The 22,973-nt window shown below is 35.3% G+C and overlaps 1 protein-coding gene across 1 annotated transcript in view; it reads right to left on the bottom strand.

Annotated features, from left to right (window-relative positions):
* Rpt1 (26S proteasome regulatory subunit Rpt1) overlaps positions 1-22,973 on the bottom strand; it is a 138,567-nt gene that overhangs the window by 56,145 nt on the left and 59,449 nt on the right. The window contains exons 5-6 of the mRNA XM_090394746.1: positions 17,375-17,543; positions 1,943-2,107 (exon numbers count right to left, since the gene is read on the bottom strand). Coding sequence (XP_090250872.1) covers positions 1,943-2,107; positions 17,375-17,543 — 334 coding nt within the window. The remainder of the gene's footprint in view (positions 1-1,942; positions 2,108-17,374; positions 17,544-22,973) is intronic.

Raw genomic sequence — 22,973 nt, 5'->3', positions numbered from 1 at the left:
GTTCACAATGAACTTAGGCTATTTCGTTTGGCAAGGAAAATTCTACAAACAGATACACGGGACAGCCATGGGTTCACCACTCTCCCCATCCCTTGCCAACTTCTTTATGGAGACTTTTGAAGAGAAAGCCTTAAACTCAGCCCCACAAAAAACCACTTTTGTTTTGCTTAGCTACATTGATGATATGTTCGCTATTTAGCCACATGGCTCTGATACACTCTACTTCTTAACACGCTTAAACAACCAACGCCCCAGAATTCAGTTCACCTTGGAAAAAGAGGAAAACAACAGTCTCCCTTTCCTAGACACTCTAATCACTCGCCAGCCAGATGGATCCTTGGCTTTTTCTGTTTACAGAAAACCTATCCATACAAGCAGATAATACATTCACCAGCAATTCCCCACCCACAACAATATGGGGTTATAAAAACACTATATAACAGGGCAAAATTAATTTGTTCAGGTGACAATGCCCTAACCACATCCTTAACATTTTCTTAGCCAATGGCTACAACCCCCCAAAAAATATTAAAACCAGTTAACCTCAACCCCCCCTCCCCTTCATAACAAAGATTACACTAAATCCATCACCATTCCTTATATCTGGGGCGCCTCTGAAAAGTTAACCAAAATCTTAAAAAATATTATCCGACTTCTCGTTACAAACCATATAAGAAATTGGCATCCCTTATTTGCTCCACCAAAGATCAGCCACTTCACCTAGACCTACTTGGGGTATACCAGGTCCTTTGCAGCTGCAAACTGTCTACTTTGGCCAAACAGGCAGTTTGGCAGAACACAAGAACTACATCCGTTTTCACCAATACAGCCACTCTGGGCTTGCAGACCATGCTCTGGATACCCGCCACAGAATACATTGGAAGAAAGCCACGTTAATACACCGCAGCAAATTTAAATATGAAAGATTGTTCATGGAATCAGCCTCAGCTCTAAAAAAACTTTCCAAACCTCAACATAATTGGATGCATGAGAGTGCCCCAAATTTGGGAAGGGTGCATCTGGAGAACTTCAGCCCAACAGCCAAGACAATCCAATATAGGGGACACCTTTATGACTCTAGAAAAAACAGTAGCTTTCTCTCTTCTGCCTCATTTTCTTTTTGTAGTGCCTGCATGCACATGCCATAGTTGTATGTTCCCATGAAGATGGCAATGTGACATTGCTGAAATATAGGAAGTATTTATTAATTACAAATGTTTCTTTTAATATTCCAGTATACGTTGTAAATTCCTTAAATAATTTAATAGTCGTGTTACCAACATATAACCCTATCTACAAGAATGACACTATGGAAATAAATTTTTTCCCTAAATTTTTGCATTAAGAGACAGTGTAAAACTTTTTTGTACTAGTACAAAAAAATTTTGTACCCCTGCCAATGTAAGTCTGACAACTTACGAAACTTGTAGGTTTATAATTGCTTATTTTTATGAAACTCTTTATTTACATTAGAATGTGGCCTGACATTGTAATGTAAATACTGAAAGCTTCCCACAATTTCTATACTTCTTCAGTATTTGAATCTTCAATAGGAGAACAGAAAAATGAAGCTGTCAAATTTCCTATTTTGAAATTGTCAGTATTACCTTATTTGAGAATACTTTTCATTCATGAAGTTTACCTTTGTGTTTCTTTTAAAATATCATAATTCTAGTAGTGTCACTAAAATTAACAATAATTATGCTGTTAGTTTACTTCATATAAACCAAACATGCATATCATTATGATTTAATGGAATAAAGAGAGTACAAAGAATGGATTTTAAGATTCCAAGTTCCTGTTATCTCAAATTTCTGAGAAGATGCAAAATATTGGAGTCATTAAACTTCTGTTTAAATACACATTATGTGATGTATGGTATCTCAAACAAATTGACACTATGGAAACAAATTTTTTTCCCTAAATGCTAAAAGATTCTTACCTCGCCTACATATTTTTGAACTAGTTCAGAACCAATCACTCTGATAAAGCAGGCATCTGTTCTATTGGCTACAGCACGTGCACATAATGTTTTTCCTGTGCCTGGAGGGCCAAACAGCAGAACTCCCTTAGGTGGTTCAATTCCTAAGTTCACAAATTTCTCTGGCTGTTAAGAAAAATAATTAACATAATTATATTATACAAAACAAGTAAAGAATGATTAGAAGTATGTTTACAAATGTACTACCAGGATAGTGCTATCAAAGATTTTTAGCTCAATCAATCTAGTAATACCTTTTGCTATTTACAGAGAATTGTTACTATAGCAGAACTAAGACAACAATTAATGACTACAGGAATCACGCTGAATTAGAGCATTGATATCTTTTTTTTACTAAGACGACAGATGATTTTCATCACTTAATATAGGACTTGAACTGTGGTGTACTTTACACATTCTTGAAGTGTTACTCATTTTAGTTAGTCAGATGAATTTGTTGAAATGCATCCAGAACACCAGAATAAAAAAATAATAATACATAAATGAATAAAACATTAACACCTTTCTTAAAGATACCAAGCAATTTTATAAGCTAAGTTTTAATCCTTTTTCCCAAGTAAGCAAACAGACAAGTAAGTCAAGTTTGCACCTGCACATAGTGCAAATCTAAGCAACTCGTGGTAAAGCTCCGATCACTTTCCTTAGCATTTTCCCCTAATGCAAAGCACAATCCCACTTTCTACATTAACACCTTTTATTCTCCAGAGGGAGTGTGCGAGGCTATTTAAACCTTTTTGAAGACTAGTGAAAAAACAGTCTCTGCTCTTAGCCAATCACAGAATGGCTGGCCTAAGTCAGTGATTTTAATGAGCATCTCAGGAGGAGAATATGGCAGACAACTGCTGCCATCTTGTGATCCCTAACACTATATATTATTTATTTGAAACAGTACGATTTCAGCAATTGATTTTCTTACAGTTTATGGGATAAAAAATCAGAGTTTCCAGAAGGGAAAAAAAAAAACACTTGCAAGGGTGAGAGATCGATTAAATCTCACAAATTATGAGGCATGTGGTGAGGTTGTATGCAAGGATAGAAAAATCAGAACTTCATGGTGGACACAGGAAGTTAAAAAGGCAGTGAAGAAAAAGAAGAAAACACATCCAAAGTTCCTGGTGAATAAGTCAGCTTGTGCTCTTAGAGAATACAGAGACAAATGTAAGAATGCCAAACACTGTGTAAAACTAGCTAATGAGTCATGGGAAGACTTTGATAAGAAAATAGAAAATAAATATCAAGAAGTTGGCAATATATTCTGGAGATTGTTGAAGAAGCTCAGAAATGGAGGAAAGTGTTCTGTAAAAGGAATTAGAGATGATAAAGGTAACATAAAAACTAGAGAAAAAGATACCCTTGATGTGAGGAATAATTACTTCAAAAAATTGCTAAATGAAACAAGCAGTGACAGCACAGAGGTAAAAAACACTCGACAGGCATGCAATCAGGAATACATATCCATACTTGAAGTAGAAAAACTCATCAAAAGCCTAAAATGTGGAAAGGCAGCAAATAGATGATATTCAACCAGAAATGCTCAAGTATGGAGGTATAAGAGTCTTACAGTGGCTGCACTGCATAGTTCAGAAAGCCTGGACAGAGGGATGAATTCCAGATGACTGGAGTAGAGCTCGTAGTACCTGTATACAAAAAGGGAAATACAACGGAATGTGAGAATTATAGAGGTATTTCCCTATTGAGTGTTCCTGGTAAGATTTATGGCACTATACTTGAGAAACTGTTGAGAAGGATTGTGGAAGAGAAGCTTGGTGAAGCAAGGTGATTCAGGCCAAATAGAGGCTGTCAGGATCAGATTTTCACTTTACAACAAATAGTTGAGAAATCATGGGACTATAACAAAGATCAGTATTTAAGTTCTGTAAACCTGCAAAATATACAGAGGTTCAGAAAATTATTAAACACAAGATCAAAAAAGCAAAAGAAATCTGGATGAATGAAAAATGTAAAGAAATAGAAATTCTACAGGAAAAACATGACAATTTTAATCTACACAAAAAGATGAAAGTGACCTCAGGTATATATAAGAAAAAACAATTCTGTATCCTTCGAAACAAAAAGGGAGAAATTATATCCAAAAAGGATGACAAAATACAAGAATGGGTGAAATATGTAGAACTCTTTACTGATAACAGACAGAACCCAGAAAATACTTATGAACATATGGAAGGTCCATGCATTCTAAAATGAGAGGTAGAATGTGCATTAAACTCAGCTAAAAATGGTAAAGCCCTAGGACCAGATGGAATACCAGCAGAAATAGTAGTTATTAGAAGGTGACAACATTAACATATTAGTAAAGCTATTTAATAAGATCTACGATACAGGCATAATCCCTCAATACTGGTTACAGTCGACCTTCATCATGCTACCTAAAAAAGTAAATGTGAAACTTGTAATGACTATAGAATGATCAGCCTAATGAGTCACGCTCTCAAAATGTTTCTGAAAATAATTCAAAAAAGAATATACAGAAAATGTGAAGACACCATCAGTGATACCCAATTCGGCTTTAGAAACGGCTTGGGAACAAGAGAGGCCCTTTTCTGTTCTCAGATCTTATTTCAAAAATGTATTGACCAAAACAAGGTAATATTCATTTGCTTCATCGACTTCGAGAAAGCATTTGACAAAGTCCAACATGCTAAAATGATTGTACTATTAAAAAGAATTGGATTAGATGGTAAAGATATCAGGATCATTGAAAACTTATATTGGAACCAAAAGGCATCTGTTCAAGGTGATGACATTATTACAGACTCCATTAACATCAAACGAGGAGTAAGGCAAGGATGTGTGCTGTCACCTCTTCTTTTTAACATCTACTCAGAAGCCATATTTCAAAATGTCTTGGAAGGAAGAAAGGAAGGGATTAGTGTAAATGGTGAAATCATTAGTAACATCCAATATGCCGATGATACAGCTCTTCTGGCTGACAATATTCAGGATCTTCAAAATCTTTTGGAACTAATAAATGCAGAGAGTGAAAAAATGGGATTAAAAATAAATATCACTAAAACTAAATTCATGGTCATAAGTAAGAAACCAATTCTTAATTTAGCACTTTCTTTAAATAGGAAACAAATAGAAAGAGTAGCAAAGTTTAAATATCTCGGATGCTGGTTAAATGAAGATTGCAATCCAGAAATGGAAATAAAAGTTAGAATTGAAATGGCAAGAAAAAATTTTCTCTTGATGAAATCAACACTGTGTAACCGCAGTTTAAACTTAGAGCACGCATGGTTAAATGCTATGTATGGTCTGTACTGCTGTACGGTGCAGAAACTTGGACCTTAAAAACAACATCAATAAAAAGACTTGAAGCCTTTGAGATGTGGCGATACAGATAAATGTTAAAAATACCATGGACAGCAAAAAAGTCTAATCAGGAAGTACTGGAACAAATGGGGAAATCATGTGAACTTTTAGATACCATAAAAAGAAGGAAAACTGCATATCTTGGTCACCTACTTCGTAATGAAAAATATAAGATACTTCAATTGATTATAAAAGGGAAGATAAATGGAAGAAGAGGACAAGGAAGACAAAGAAAATCTTGGTTGGCAGATATCAGACAGTGGACTGGTATGAACTCTGAGAGACTGCTCAGAATAGCTGAGAATCGCTCAAAATTTGCCAAGGTGGTCGCCAACCTCCGATAGGAGATGGCACTCAAAGAAGAAGAAGAAAGCTGCAAAAGGCATATGACAAGGCGCCAAAAGAAAAGCTATTCAAAACTCCACAGTTTTATGGTGTCAATGGGACATTATATCAAGCAACTTAGTCTTTATATGAGTTGTAAGTGAGCAGTTAGAATTGAAGGAAGTACAGGAAGATGGTTTAATGTTAAATCTGATGTGAGACAAGGATGTACATTATCCCCTCTGTTATTCATTATCTATATGAATCATATTATGAAGGAAAGCAGCATTAAACCTGATATCAAAATTGGAGATGTTAATGTCGCTCTTTGCTTTATGCGGACGATGTTATACTTCTAAATAAATTCGCTAAAAGATTCCCTGACTAAATTGAATACTACTGTAATAAATTTGGTATGAAAATCAGCAATAACAAGAAAAGACAATGAAAATAGACAGAAACTTTGAAACATCAACTACATCGCAAATGGAGACCCTACAGAACAAGTAAAACATTTTGGCTACTTAAGCACAATTTTTAGTGAAAATGGTAATTTAAATATGGAAATAAACAACAGAATCAACAAAGCCGGTATGGTAGGAGTCCACTGTACAAATTTATATGGAATAAAAGAGAAATTAGTCAAAACACTAAATTAGCTGTATACAAGAGACAGTGTTCAAACCAATTTTAACTCACAGATCTGATAGCTGGGTAAAACTAGCATATAAAGACATGACCAAAGACTAGAGACCACAGATATGAGAGTCCCAAGAAAGATTAGATGATTGAACAGATGACATCAATGGCAATATCATATTAAAAATGAGGATGTTAGGAAAGAACTTCACGTTGTAAGCATCCAGGAATGTGTTAGCAGAGCTAATCTCAACTGGTATGGTCATTTAAACAGAATGGGAGAGGAAAAAATTAGCAAAACAAGTTTTCTCTGCCAGATTGGAAAGAAAAAGAAAAAGAAAGAAAAAGGAATTTGATGGTGAAGATGATGATTCTTTCAGAGATGAAGGCAATCTTGAATTCAGCCTCTGGATGTAACTTTAATATTCATGTTTACTAAATGATAATAAAAATATAACACTTTTGCTGCTCGAACTCCTATGCATGAAATGTCTTTCTTTAACTACGTAATCATTGACAAGGGGCATATGTAAGGAACATACTTTTAAAAAGTCGGTGTATGTGTGTGTATCATTGACAAGGGGCATATGTATGCAACATACTTTTAAAAAGTCAGTATATTTATGATTACATTGCCTTTTACTGTTTGTTATTCTCGGCATACACCAATGAAAACAAAGTGCAATAGAGCACTTCAAATCCTAGAAAACTTTACAACAAAAATTAATAAGAAAGAATAATTATCTAACAAAACTTGTAGTTATTTTGTAACAACATAAAGTGTATTATTTTATAACATATAAAAGTTTTTTTTTTTTTTTTTTTTTTTTTTTTTTTTGGGGTGTCAGTAATGGTACCTATATTTGATATTTTTTTTCACAGTTTTATTCTGTAATCAATTTTTTCCCCTAAAAATATAATTATTGAAAAATCATGAGAACATAGCAATGGTTTATATTTATTTAATTTTTGTAGATTTGAAAAAAAAAAAAAAAAATTATATGAGAAAAGCTATTCATAATTATATGATTCATATAATATGAAATATCACTATCATCATCATGCATATCAAGGATTTAGGCCTAGCGTGACCTGTTCTGGCCTTAGAAGTCATCGTTGAATTGTTTGAGAGGATGTCCTGGTTTTCTTTTTCCTGATGGCTTGTACTTTAAGGCTTGTTTTGGTAATCTTTCTATTTTCATTCTTTGAACATGTCCATCCATTTATGTTTATATTTTTTAATTTAGAAATTTTAATAGAAATAATAAGAAATACAAATATATAATCTATACTTAAGTTGTATATCAGCTGTTAGAACTGAAAGAGTTATAGGAAGATTGGTGTAAAATCAAGTGTAAGACCAGGATGTATGCCATCTCCAATGTTATTCATCGTGTATATGAATCACACTCCAAAGAAAAGTTGTATTAAACCTTAAATCAAAATTGGAGATATTCAGCTTTTTTTTTTTGCACATGATACATGATATTATATTCCTAAATTCTTGAACTAATGAATTAAACTGAATAACTGCATTAAAAATTTGACATGAATTTCAACAAAAAAAGCTGTAAAAACAGGCAGGATACATGGAAAACATCACCTGTATTCTCATTGGAGAATCTGTAGCATATTATTATTATTATTACATAACACCTCCAGGGAGTCCAAAGACTCATCGAGGGAGGGCACTTACTCTACAACTGTCCGTCCCCACCACTCCACCAACTGCAACTATCATGACCATCCATGCCCCCAGTGGGATTTGAACCCACAGCCTTTTGGCTGGAGAGCGGATACGCTAACCACTCGGCCTACCAGGCCGGCCTATATAATAAGATACTTCAATATTCAAGTATCATATTCAATGATACTTGACTTTGTAAGCATTTAAGAATATGTGATTAGAGCTAATCTAAGATGGTATGGCTACTTAAATAGAATGACAGAGAAAAGATTAGCAAAACAGGTTTTCAGTGATAGGAAGTCTGGAAATGAAAAATAATCCAAAGATCTAGGTGGAGTGACGCAATTAAAAGTGCATTAAATACAAAAAAAATGTTATTATTATTATCTGAGACCTCAGGGAGTCAAGGATTCATCAAGGAAAGTAATAAATCATCCAAACAAACTGTCATACCTTCCCTTAAATTCATTCACACTAGATGCACTCAAAAACTCAGCTCCTACCGCTTTCTTGACTGTGAACAAACTTACCTTCCATGGACCCCCCCCCCGATCTCTCCCCGCCTTTCATATAGCAAAAAATTTCATCAGACAATATCATATGACACCCATTCAAAAGTATAAACTTCTGAATAGAGGTCTATAAAGACCTCTATCATATCACCCCTCTTTCTCCTGTTAAAGTTCACTTTAACATCATAATTATCCTCTGAGTTGTATTTGTAACTTTTGCTATGTGACCTGTGAACTTCAAATTCCTATCCACCAATATCCCTTGCCTCCTCAGTTTCTTGTAGCACAATCCCACTAATATATGCCACCAGAAATCTCATAATGCGAAAGTGCATAAGCCATTTTCATTTGCCCAAATTTCCAGCCTATTCAAATCATTTTGTAAGTGCTGAATATCAGTAGCCCTGCCTATCTTTGCATCATCAGTGAACAATTGCACATCTGATGTTAGACCCTGCCTCATGTCATTAATGTATAGATTGAACAATAATGGCCTAAGGACTGAATCCAGAGGTACACCACTCAATAACTGCATCACCTTAAATCTGGCTGATTCACACCCACTGTATACCACATTTTGATATCTGTCTGTCAACCATCCCATGATCCGGGTCAAGAGTTTACATTCCAATCACATATTGTCCAGTTTATGCAACAGCCTTTCGTGTGATATCCTATCAAATACCTTAGAAAAATCCAACATTATGATAGAGTATCCATTCCCTTTATCCAACTCGGCTGTAATATTGTTATAAAATATGAGCAAATCGCTAAAAAATCACCTTCCTTTAGTAAATCCAGAGTATAGCTTGTGTGTCTACCCATTTTTGTATGCAAGTTCTTACCAACTCCAGTAAAATCTTCACTACCAAACCAAAGATACTGATAGGTCGGTAGTTTTTGCACCATCCTCGTACAATCCTTCCATTCCTGTGGTATCATTCCTGAGCTGAGACGCAAGTTATACAAACATGTTAAAGGCCTAGCCAATTCAGCTGATATTCCATCTGTCCCTATTGACAAATTCTTATCCAGGTTATGCAACAGCTCTTCAACCTCATTTTCATGAACCTCTAACTCTTCATCCAATGTAGTAGTAGCACTGTGCACCATGTTATATACACCTGGTTGATATATCTTAGCAAGGTGAGCAAATATGATCTGATAATACTGGAGTTCTGAAAAACAGCAAATGAATATAGAGTATGATTATCTAAAGAAAGCTAGTAATAATGTAGCTTTATCATGTTGATAATTTCATTTCATTATATGAAGTAGTTTATCCGTATAATAATAATATGCATGTTTCATTTAAACAAGTACCAATGATGCATATAGGTAAACTTGAAGTTTATCATGAAACCACAATTATTAATAACATTGCTTTAAGCAGCAATTATATAAATATATCATCATCATCATGAACTATGTATTCTCATTGCCAACCCAACCTTCTATTGACAATTTCCTTCCAAATAAATCTTATCTGACAAGTCTCCAATACTGTTAAACCTATTTCGGTCTTCTAAGACCCCTTTTACTCTATTAATCCACCCAGATCTGTCTTCTGCTGGGTCTTCATTCAGAAAAAAAAAACCATTTGTTATGCAAACCTTTCCTCTCCCATTTTGTTTACGTGACTATACCACCTGAAATCAGTTCTGCTCACACATTCATGAATGATAACACTGTCAAGGTCCTTCCTAATAGCCTAATTTTTAATACGATTCCACCACTGATGCCCAATGTCCACTCCCGTAATCTTTCTCAGACCGCTTATATGTGGTCTCCAGTCTTTAATTAAGTATTTTATTTCTAATCAAGTTTTCAGATCCATAAGTTAAAATTAGTTTAAACACTGACATCTAGAGTAGTGTGACAATTTCTCTCTTATTCCATATAAATTTATTCAAGTGACTGTCTACCATAATCTGTTATCTATTTCTATATATAATTTGCCATTTTCACTAAAGATTGTGCCTAAAAGCTGAAATGTTTTACTTATTCTACTGTGCTTCTCCATTCAGAATACAGTTGATGCTTTCTATGTTCCTGCCTATTTTCATAATCTGTCTTTTTTTTACTGCTGATTTTCATACCAAATATATTATAGCAGATATTCAATTTCTGGAGACATGTACTGAATTTGTTTAGAATTATAACATTATCGCATAAAGCAAAGAACTGAGTTATATATCCAGTTTTATCATTAGGACTAATACCACTTGCTTTGATAATATGTTCCACACAGATGAATAACAGTAGAGAAAATGTGACTAATTACTTAAATACTGATTTTATATTGCTCTTTATAACATTTAATTTTCACCATATAATTGTAGCATCTTAAACAGTTTTTCTCTTGGCAACCTGTCATTATGCCCATTTTCCAGATCTACCAAACTTTAGTACAGATTCTTGTCATTTTCTCATCATTTCAATGTCGCAAAGTGAAAATCTGTCCCGACAACCTCTATTTGGCTTAAACTCAGCTTGTTCTTCTCCAAGTTTCTCTTCCTCAATCTTTCTCAACCTCTTTTCAAGTATGTGTGCATAAATCTTACCTTGAACATTTAGAAGAAAAATTCCTCTGTAATTCTCACATTCAGTTTTATTCCCTTTTGTACAGATGGATACTATGAAAGCTCTACTTCAATCATCGAGAATTCAACCTTCTTGACCAGGCCCTCTGAATTAAGCAGTGTAGCCACTGCAAAACGTTTATACCTCCATTCTCGTTAGATATCATCTACTCCAGCTTCCTTTCCACATTTCAAATTTTTGATGCCTTTTTCTACCTCAAGTATTGATATGTAATCCTCTTTGCATTCCTCCTGAAAATTTTCTAATATTCTTCTGTCACTGCTTGTTTTGTTTAAGTCTTTCAAAGTCCTCCAGACATCTAAGATATCGTTATATTCAGTTTTTGTCTTCTTTATCATCTTTAATTCCTTTTAATCTTTTTTTCAAAAGCCTCCAGAATATTTAGGGAGGCAAGAGTCATTTCAACATGAAATGACTCTTGCCACCTTCCAGATATTTACCTTCTATACTCTTTACTGAAGTTGTCCCATGACTTTATTCAGCTAATTTTACAAACTAGTTTGCTTTCTTAAATTTTTTTGTATTCTCTCAGAGCACATGCTGATTAAATTCTCAAGAATTTTCGATACACTTTCTTTCTTTTTTTTCTGAGTGCATCATGTTTTGATTTTTTTATTCTTGTGGGCACATTCACCAAGTGCCTCTCCAGCTAAAAAAAAAATCATCGTCTTCTTTAGGGCCTGCTACTGAAACTCTGAAGTTTGGTTTCTCTCTTCATACTCATTTTGTCTGCAGTTCACCTCTGAAAGCCACTCAACTTTGATTCTTTTTTAAAACATTCTCATGCTTTTCAATAATTGAATTTTATCCTTATCAAAACTAAGCAGTAAACTACAGAAGTCGCTTTTTGAAAAGCAACTTCCATTTTCAAATTCTTGTATACTCTTGTCTTCATGTTGGTTCAGGACAGAAGAGTGTACACAATCCATTGTATAGTTCAACCACAGATGATAGACCCCTTGACAATTCTGCACATGGCAGAAAAAGGAGACTCCATTCCAATAATTGGGTAATCAATCCATCTTGTGGGATGAGTTTGTTTATTTGTTCGTTGTATAGTTCAACCACAGATGCGAGATCCCTCGACACTTCTGCGCATGGCAGAAAAAGGAGACTCCATTCTGATAATAGGGTAATCAATCCATCTGGTAGGATGAGTTTGTTTATTATTATATGTCAGAAAATTAGTTTTTCTTTTATGAACATGCTAATTTTTCAAGTGGTAACTATTTTGCTTGTATAATAGTTGGAATAGTGAATTACAAAAACATAGAAACAGATCAAATAGCAATTAAAAAAGAAGTTATGCAAGGCTGTCCATTATCACCATATTTATTCAACCTATACCTAAAAAAAAGTAGTAGACGAAGGACTACAGATGTGTGAAGGCATAACTATAAATGGAAGAAATATAACACATTTAAAGTATGATAATGACAAAGTTATCACTACAGACAGCAGAAAAATTACTAAATATCCTGACCAAGCTGCATCAAACAAGTAACAAATATGATATGAAAATCAATTTTAGTAAAACAAAACTAATGGTAATAGGAAGAAAAAGGGAAGCAATCCAAATGAAAATAAGAAACAATACTATAGAACAAGTAAAGCAGTTCAATTACCTAGGATCAATGATCACTGAAGATCTAGACTATTTCGAAACAATCAAACACACAATCAATAATGGATGGATAACAATGGGCAGACTACAAAAAATATGGAACAATAAAACATTAAGCAAAGAACTCAAATTAAAGATATATAAAACAATGATAATTCCCACAGTACTCTATGGCTCAGAATGCCGGATCTTAAGGAAAAAAGAAACGGATAAACTCAAAGCTTTTGAAATGAAATGCCTAAAAAAATCAATAGAACAAACTGGACAGAAAGAAAAACAAATGAAAAAAGTCAGAGAAGAACTTAACTTTAAAGACACAATAATTAAAGCGCTACAAAAGAGCCAACTAAGCTGGTTTGGACATGTTTCTAGAAGGAACCTAGAAAGAGTGACTATGATGATTAAATCGTAGAATTGAAGGACAACCCAGCAAAGGAAGACCAAGAAAGAAATCAATTGACAACATTAAAGAAAGCACCCACTTAAACTCTATAATAGAACACCATAAAAAAGAAAGCAGACAGAAAGAAATGGCAAAAATTCGTCTTTGAAGAACTCAACCCATGATGAGCGGAAGAGAAGAAGAGAACAGTTGGAAAAGTTTACATATAAATCACGTGATTTCACATGTTGGTGACGAATAGGTACATCACCTTATTCCTTTCTTCCCTTCAATATGAAATGACTCTTCATGGTTGTTAGAACCCTAGCACTCTGCCAGCTAGGGTTCTAACAACTATGGGCAGATTATAAAATAACGTCAAGTGTTCAGAGCCCTCTAGCGAGTAATGTATTGGACGAAACACACCAATGTTCAGTAGACATACACAGTGGAACATGGGGATTCGATTTAACAAAAAAAAAAACAAAAAAAAAACCAAAAGTTGCCAATAGGGGGAATTTTGGAGCTGCCAAATTAATTAATAGGTGTGACTAATGAATGACTAAATGGCAAATGAGAGACAGTACACATCAATTTCATAATGATTATTGTTAATTACAAAAGAGGTTCAATATGACCACCATTCTGATGTTCCAGGAAGAGCATATGATGCACGACATTTTCAACAGTGGCTCGGAACATATCAGAATTGATTTGTCTCATGTGTAACGTTATTCGATCTTTCAAAGTTGGAATATCAGGTACATGTCCTTGATACACAATGCTTTTGAGAAATCCTCACAGCCAAAAGTCACAAGGATTGAGATCAGGCGATCTCGATGGCCATGGCGTGGGAAATGCATGACTAATGATTCTTCTATTTAAATTATACATGTTTTTGGTCATAAAATGTTACAAAATACAAGACTTATTGTTAAATTGACCATATATTTAATACGTACGTATGTTCATACAAATTGCCTACCGGTTCTGCCAGTAACTGACCAGCTTTCTCACTCAAGGCTTGCACAGTACAAAAAATGGTAAATGCAAAAAAGGTTTAAGAATACAAAAAAACGTTGGTACCTGTTAGGTAGCTAAGGTAACACGTTCGCGTGACATTTCTACTCAGCATCATGAACGCGCGTTACATGCAAACGCATAATATGATTTTTCGCGTACTGTAGTTCTGTTGAAGTGAGGGAATTAATTAGATTTTTTCAAGTATCGTTCAGTATGGCCCCCTTGATTTCTGTTTAGGTTGCTGCCTGTACGTAGCACAACTGCTGCTTCTTTAAATAATCGATGTCTGTAATCTTCGTCCACGTAGGGCATAAAGCTGTTATTCCAGTCTATAGTGTGGTTCGAAGTTGAAAAGTGATGTGCTAACCCGGAGGTGATCGTTCTGTTGTGATTAACATCGCCAACATGTTCTTTCTGTCTTATTTCCAGACCTCTCGAAGTTTAACCAATGTAGGAAAGACCACACGTGCATGGAAGATCTCCTAAAGACAGTGTTCCATTTTATAAATATCCAGGTGTGTATAATATTCCATCACGTGCGGTCTTTCCTACATTGGACAAATTTCGAGAGGTCTGGAAATAAGACAGAAAGAACATGTTGGTGATGTTAATCACAACAGAACGATCACCTCCGGGTTAGCACATCACTTTTCAACTTCGAACCACACTATAGACTGGAATAACAGCTCTATGCCCTATGTAGACGAAGATTACAGACATTGATTATTTAAAGAAGCAGCAGTTGTGCTACATACAAGCAGCAACCTAAACAGAAATCAAGGGGGCCATACTGAACGATACTTGAAAAAATCTAATTAATTCCCTCAGTTCAACAGAACTACAGTACGCGAAAAATCATATTATGCGTTTGCATGTAATGCGTGTTCATGATGCTGAGCAGAAATGTCATGTGAACATGTTACCTTAGCTACCTAACAGGTACTAACGTTTTTTTGTATTCTTAAACCTTTTTTGCATTTACCATTTTTTGTACTGTGTAAGCCTTGAGAAAGCTAGTCAGTTACTAGCGAAACCGGTAGGCAATTTGTACGAACATAAATACGTATTAAATATATGGTCAATTTAACAATAAGTCTTGTATTTTGTAATGATTCTTCTGTCAGAGAAATGTTGTCGCAAAACACGCTGTACCTGAAGTCCGATGTGGGGTGGTGCACCATCCTGCATGAAGATGGTCGAATTAGGACATCCTCTTTGCTGCAGTTGTGGAACCACGTTCTGTAGCATGTTGGCATACCTGTTAGCACTGATGGAATAGGTCACTGGTTCATTTTGGTGATTTTCCTCGTAAAAGTATGGACCGATGATAAAAGAAAACGTAAATCCACACCACACTGTGACTTTGGGCGAGTGGATAGGCATCTGCAGACACACGTGCAGATTAGTTGCATCCCAAATGCAACAGTTGTGTGTGTCAATATCACCGTTCAAATAAAAGTGCGCTTCGTCACTCCATAAAATCTGCCACGGCCATGCATCATCCACCTCCATGCGCACTAAGAATCTCAAAGATAAGTTGATTCGTGTGGTCACATGACTAGGGTGCAATTCTTGAACATGACTGATTTTATAGGGGTAAAACTTCAACATCCGATGTAGGATTTTCCACACTGTTGTGTATGCAATATCCATTTGCCGGGATATTGCTCGTGCACTGCTGGTACCCTGCGCATTCGTCATCTCCTGTTCCACAATAGCAGTTGCAACTTGTTCAACTTGTTGGTGATTGATTGCTTTGCGTCCCCTGCCTACCTGCACTGCTAGAGTTCCAGTAGTTTCAAATCGCCGAATCAGTTTTCATAAGTTTGTTACGCTAATCGGTCCTTTTCATAAATTTTCATACGCCAAAAATCACGAAAACAAGCACTGACATTATTGATCCACTGATAATAGAGTTTGACTAACAAAGCATGCTCACATAAGGTAAGAGGCATCGAAAAGCAGTTCGTCTATGAATGATAAGAAATCTCACAGGCTTTCCTTTTATTGCATGATCGCTCACAAGAAACGTGATAATGCAAATTAATGCATTTTACTCGGTAAACAGTGCCACAATTTCCCCCGTTGGCAACTTTTGGTACTATTTTTTTTTTCGTTAAATCGAATCCCCATGTTCCACTGTGTATGTCTACCGAATATTGGTGTGTTTCGTCCAATACATTACTCACTGGAGGGCTCTGAACACTTGACGTTATTTTATAATCACCTGGTACTTTTGTCCTAAACTAGCATGAAGATATCATCACTAACAACAATATAATCATCAAGAGCTTATTTCTTTTGTCCTCTCTCTGTGTGAATTTGTGCACATCTTTATGTTATAATGAGAAAGTCCATGTCTTGAACAAAAATCCAGCAGGTACTTACAATTATTATTACCTTTGATTTTTTGTTCAAATTTTCTCAAAACATTTCTATATGTCTGGCAGTCATTACCTTCTCTGTTATTTAGATCTCCAACAAGAACCAGCTTTCTTTTTTCTTTACAACTAGCTGCATTCTCTAATGTCTCAAAAAAAAAATTCTCTTTAGTAGAACTTTATGTGGAACCATAAGCATAAAATAAGTTTCATTGTTCAATTCCTGCCCAAATCAATATAGGAATATTGCCTATCATTCAAGAAAATGATCTTCTTATCTAGCGTCGAATACTAATCATTATTGCCTGAATATAACATCTCTTATTTGTTGCTTAGAATAATCTCACCTGTTTTTTGTCTTGTTTCAGTAATATCTATTATGTCAATGACGTATGCATCCAACTGTTCTGCTAGTTCGATTTCATTTATATTGATGCTTATTATAATTGGTGGTGGTAATCCTGAACTTTGCTAATGTAGAGTTGAGGTTTCGTACTAGTAACTTTTCAATGTGATTCCCTAAAAGAAACGGCTGGGTTGTTGTTGAAATTTTGATTTAGGCTAATAAGAATACAATGTTCTTAAATCCCAAATTACTAGCCCACCCTTGTTCATTCGTTATACAGGTAGGTAACCTAACAAGCACTGTAAGAAGAAGATGAGGATTGGTAGTTTGGTCAGAAGCCCCAGTTGGTTCTTCACATTTATTACAAGGCTGCATAAGGATCTCCTCCAAGTTATCCAGCCTTGATCATTAAGTAATCCACTGAATGTATATTGATAACTACAAAATAAGTCATTACTTATATGAATGAACATTATTATAGCTAGTAGTAAAGTTTAAAACTGCATTACATACTCACATGTAGCAGAGGAGTCTCAACAACCTCTCTCAGTTTTTCTATCTGTTCTTTGCACCCTCCTACATCACTATATGTAACATCTGGTTTTTCTTCCACTTGCATCATAGTCACTGTTGGATCAATTTTTGGTGGCAGAGGGATGTGAATTTGGTATTTATTGCGGTCAACTCTAGATATAATATAGTAGATTATATAATGAACCATAATTATTATTCTTATATATTTAAAACACGATAAAAAGTATTCATTCAGAAACTACTAAATTCACATTAGGAAGTTTATTTTCTACTTGGTTAGACTACAAAAAATTTAGTTTAATCCTTTATCCAAGTGTAAGCAAACAAAGTTTGCACCTGAAGTTATCTTCAGGACTGAGGTAACTCATACTAAAGGTGGACCAAGCTCTCGTCACTCCTTGTCTCAGTATCTCCCATAATGCAAAACACATCTCCTTGTGGACATGTTCAATGCTATGCATTAAGGGAATGACCTCTCCATAAAAAATATGACGAGTTGCCTCAGTCCTGAAGATACTTCAGGCGCAAACTTTGTTTGCTTACACTTGGATAAAGGATTAAACTAAATTTATTATAGTCTAACCAAGGGGAATAAACTTCCAACATCTTTCCCTAAATTCAGAGTAATTTAATAATAAGGTGGTACACCTTTTGGCAACTCGTATAAGTAAATATGACCTCTCTATTGCTTCTGCCTAGTGTATCACCACTTCTGGGTCTGGCTCCCACTGACGAGACCTCAATAAAGGTCGAACCGGTCTGGGTAGTAGCCCTTCCTTTAATGCATAGCATAGTACATGTCTGCAAGGAGATGTGCTTTACATTATGGGAGATACTGTGACAAGGAGTGATGCTTGGTCCACCTTTACTACGAGTTGCCTCAGTCCTGAAGATACTTCAGGCACAAACTTTATTTGCTTACACTTGGATAAAGGATTAAACTAAATTTATTAAATTCACATTAACTCTGGAATAACAAATAATACTATGCATTGCAGTGAGATATACCTTTAAGACTAACAGAACGTCTGAATTTTTTGATTAATGTTCTGAATAATGTTTTACAAGCCTGTCAGGTGTCCTCTCCCTCCAGGAGATCGACTACCATGTGTCTCCATCATGCCCTATTCTGTGCATCTCTGCTGCATTCCTCATATGAGTGATAGGTCCATTCTTCTATATTTTTCATCTACTCCAGTCTTTGTCCTTCTCTTTCCCTCAACAGTTCCATCAAGAATTTTCCTTTGTAGGCAATTGTGTCTAAGAATATGTCCGAAGTAGCTGACTTTTCTCTTCTTAATTTCTTTTATCAGGTTTCTGTTTTCACCTGCCATCTTTAGAACCGTTTTACAAGCAGAATCTTCTAAAAAACTGATCATTATCATCATCAAATTCCTTACATGTACCCTCAAGGGGTGTACAGGATATCATAGTACTACATGAAAAATTTACATCATTACTAACTTCCTATCTACAATTTTCCTCCAAATCAGTCTGTTACTTGTCAAGACTCCAATATTATCATTATCAGTTCTTATATTTCTATCGTCTAAGGCACATTGTACCGTATCTAATGTTCTGAATAATGTTTTGCAAGCCTGTCAGGTGTCCTCTCCCTCCAGGAGATTGATCGATCAATAGCATATCAATCCACCTATATCTTGGTCTTCCTCTGGGTCGTTTTTCCTGCCAACCTGGCAGAGAACACTTCTTTTGCTGCTCTTTCCTTGCCCATTCTGTTTAAGTGATGATACCACTTGAGATTAGCTGTGTTAATGCATTCCTGGATGCCGACAATGTCAAGTTCTTTTCTAATATCCTCGTTTTTAATATGATATTGCCATTGATGCCACCTGTTCACACCTCTAACCTTTCTCAGGACTCTCATATCTGCGGTCTCTAGTCTTTAGTCAAGTGTTTTACTTCTGACCTAGCTCTCAGATCCATAAGTTAAAGCTAGAACACTGTCTTGTATTCTAAATTAGTCGGAACACTAATTCAGTGTTCCGACTAATTTCTCTCTTATTCCATATGAATTTATTCAATTGACTTCCCACTATACCAGCTTTATTGATTCTGTTGTCTATTTCCATATTTAATTTACCATCTTCACCAAAAATCATGCCTAAGTAGCTGAAATGTTTTACTTGTTCTACAGGTTCCCTGTTCACAACACAGTTGACATTTTCAACAATTCTACCTATTTTCATTGTCTTTGTCTTTTTAATGCTGACCTTCATACCATATCTATTACAACAGTTATTCAATTTAGTCAGGGAATCTTGCAAACTTGTAGCGGATTTATTTAAAAGTATAACATCGTCAGCATAAAGCAAAGAGCTGACATTAACATCTCCAATTCTGATATCATGTTTAATACCACTTTCCTGCATAATATGATCCATATAGATAATGAATAACAGAAGGGTTAATGTACATTCTTTTCTCACACCAGATTTAACATTAAACCATCATCTTGTACTTACATCAATTCTAACTGCTGACTTACAACTCAAATAAAGACCAAGTACTACTTGATATAATGCCCCATTGACATCATATAACTGTAGCATCTTGTCATATGCCTTTTCCAGATAGACAAAACTTAAATACAGATCTTTGTTATATTCCCATGCTTTCTCAACTATTTGTGATAAAGTGAAGATCTGATCCTGACAGCCTCTATTTGGCCTGAATCCAGCTTGTTCTTCACCAAGCTTTTCTTCCACAATTCTTCTCAACTGTTTCCCAAGTATACTTGCATAGATCTTGCCAGGAACACTCAGTAGGGAAATACCTCTGTAATTCTCACATTCAGTTTTATTTCCCTTTTTATATATGAGTACTATGAGAGAGCTCTACTCCAATCATCAAGAATTCGTCCCTATGTCGAGGCTTTCTCAACTATGCAGTGCAGCCACTGCAAGACTTTTATACCACCATACTTCAGCATTTCTGGTCGAATCTACTCCTGCTACCTTTCCACATTTCAAGCCTTTGATGGCTTTTTCTACTTCAAGTATGGATATATATTCCTGACTGCATGCCTGGTCAGTGTTTTTTACCACCGTGCTGTCATCACTGCTTGTTTCATTTAGCAGTTTTTCAAAGTAATTACTCCATACTTCAAGGATATCTTTTTCTCCCGTTTTCATGTCACCTTTATCATCTCTAATTCCTTTTACAGCACTCTTTCCTCCATTCTTAAGCTTTTTCAACAACCTCCAGAATATTTTGCCACCTTCTTGATATTTATTTTCTATATTCTTGCCAAAGTCCTCCCATGACTTTTGTTTAGCTAGTTTTACACAGTGTTTAGCATTCTTGCATTTGTCTCTATATTCTCTAAGAGCACAAGCTGACTTATTTGACAGGAACTTTTGATATGCTTTCATCTTTTCCTTCACTGCCTCTTTAACTTCCTGTGTCCACCATGGGTTTCTGATTTTTCTATCCTTGAAGACAACCTCACCACATTCCTCTATGGCTGAATCAATCAATGAGGTATTTCTTCAAGGCTTGCAACTAAATCTCCAAGGTTTGGTTCCTGTTCTCAAACTTTCATTTTTTCTTCAATAATCTTTGTGTATTTTAGTCTACAGTTCACATCTGAGAGCTGCTCAACTTTTATTCGCTTTAAGAGTTTCTTACATGTTATTCTTTTCAATATGAAATTCAATTTTATCCTGCTGAAGTCTAAATAGTGATCGCTTCCAATTTCAAATCCTCTGTACACTCTGGTGTCCTGCACCAGGAAGAAAACATCACTATCAACAATAATATAGTCAATGAGACTTTTCTTATTCCTTGCCTCTTCTCTCCATATGAATTTTTGTGCACATTTTCATGTTGCAACATGGTGTTAGTAATAACCAGTCCATGTCCTGAGCAGAAATCCAACAGGTATTTGCTATTATTATTAGCTTTGCTCTTTTCTCCAAATTTTCCCAAAATATTTTTGTATGTCTGACAATCATTTCCTACTCTGCTATTTAGATCCCAAGAAGGACCAACTTTTCCTTTTTCATTGTGTCAGTTGCTTTTTCTAAAGCATCAAAAAATTCCTCCACTTATACCTTAGTAGAATCTTCTGTGGGACCATAGGCACAAATAAGTCTCATTGTTCAATTCCCAATTCTCATATTTGCCCACATCACTCTACTTGAGACTGCCTGCCATTAAAGAAGATTAGGCTCGAATTTTGTGATGAATACTATGGCTACTCCTTCTTTTCCTTGATTGTCATTGCCTGAATATAACATTTTGTATTTATTGCTCAGAAAGATCTCACCAGTTTTTCTTTATTGTTTCAATCACCCCCAATTATGTCGATCTGGTACTTATCTAATTCCTCAGCTAGTTCCATTTCTTCGCCATTCAGGCTTCTTATGTTGATAGTACCGCTCTTTAACTCTGGTGATGTTGAGTTGGGATGTGCTTGGATCACAAAATGATATATTTGATACTGAATTTTTGATAGTGAACGTAGATAGCCACTCTGATCCTTTGCTGGAATATGTAGCATGGAAATGTGTCAGGTTCAATAGCCTGTTACAGCTAAATAATTTGGCTTCACAGAAACCTAATGTTTTGATAACACAGATAATCCTATCTGTACTATGAGATCTACTGCTATATCTACCAAATGTGTGATTTCTTGTCCAGTTTGTCAAAAAAAATAAAAAACTGCAATTTTCCAGAAAGAAGACTGTCATCATTGTATCATTTCATTTGTTCACCATTCTATGAGACATTATAATTCCTTTTCATCACAGTGGGTTCCTTCTTCTAGGTCTCTGTATTTCCAGCTAATCAAAGCACATCTAATAATATATATTTGGGTCACTCTCTTAATTTTTTTCGCTTCAGATATGTTTACAATCCATTTGTTATGCCTCCATACATGTGTATCAGAAATTTAATTTTAGATCCTATGACTCTCTTCTTCAATACATTTCCAGTCTTCTGCAGTAATAGTCCAAGTTTCACAACCATATAAATCTAAGTGATTATGTCATTTATGTTGGGTCTATAACAGAGATATTGGTAAAATAGATGTGAAGGAGCTTTTTGTAGTGATTTTGATATATATATTGGAAGAGGAAGGACCAAGGAATAAGTTTAAAGAAGAGGTATTGAAAGAAATGAAGTTACCAGAAGATATGGAAGAATGGTGGGACGTTAATAGTCAGAATATTAGAAAAATTGGAGAAGAGGTGCTTGGTATAATATCAGGAAAGGGACCATCTGAGGATAAAGAGGCATGGTGGTGGTGGTGGAATGAGGAGGTGCAGTTGGAGATCAAGGAAAAGAAAGAGGCAAAGAAAAAATGGGACATGACTGGAACTAGAGCCGACAAGGAGGCATATAGATTAGCAAAGAAAAATGTAAAGAGAGCTGTGGCAAGGGCAGTTGATGAGGTTTATGAAGAGCTGGAGAGAAATGGTGGCGAAGCTCAGTTGTTGAGAATAGTGAAAGCCAGAGATAAGGCCTCAAAAGACATAACATCAGTCAAGCAGATAAAGGATGCCTCAGGAGTAGTATTACAAGACAAGGACAAAATCAGAGGAAGATGGAAAGAA

The sequence above is a fragment of the Typopeltis vanoorti genome, chromosome 6, assembly GCF_054136105.1.
Source record: "Typopeltis vanoorti isolate ZY-2024b chromosome 6, IOZ_Tvanoo_1.0, whole genome shotgun sequence".
NCBI lineage: Eukaryota > Metazoa > Arthropoda > Arachnida > Uropygi > Thelyphonidae > Typopeltis > Typopeltis vanoorti.
This window is presented reverse-complemented; position numbering and strand designations above follow the sequence as displayed.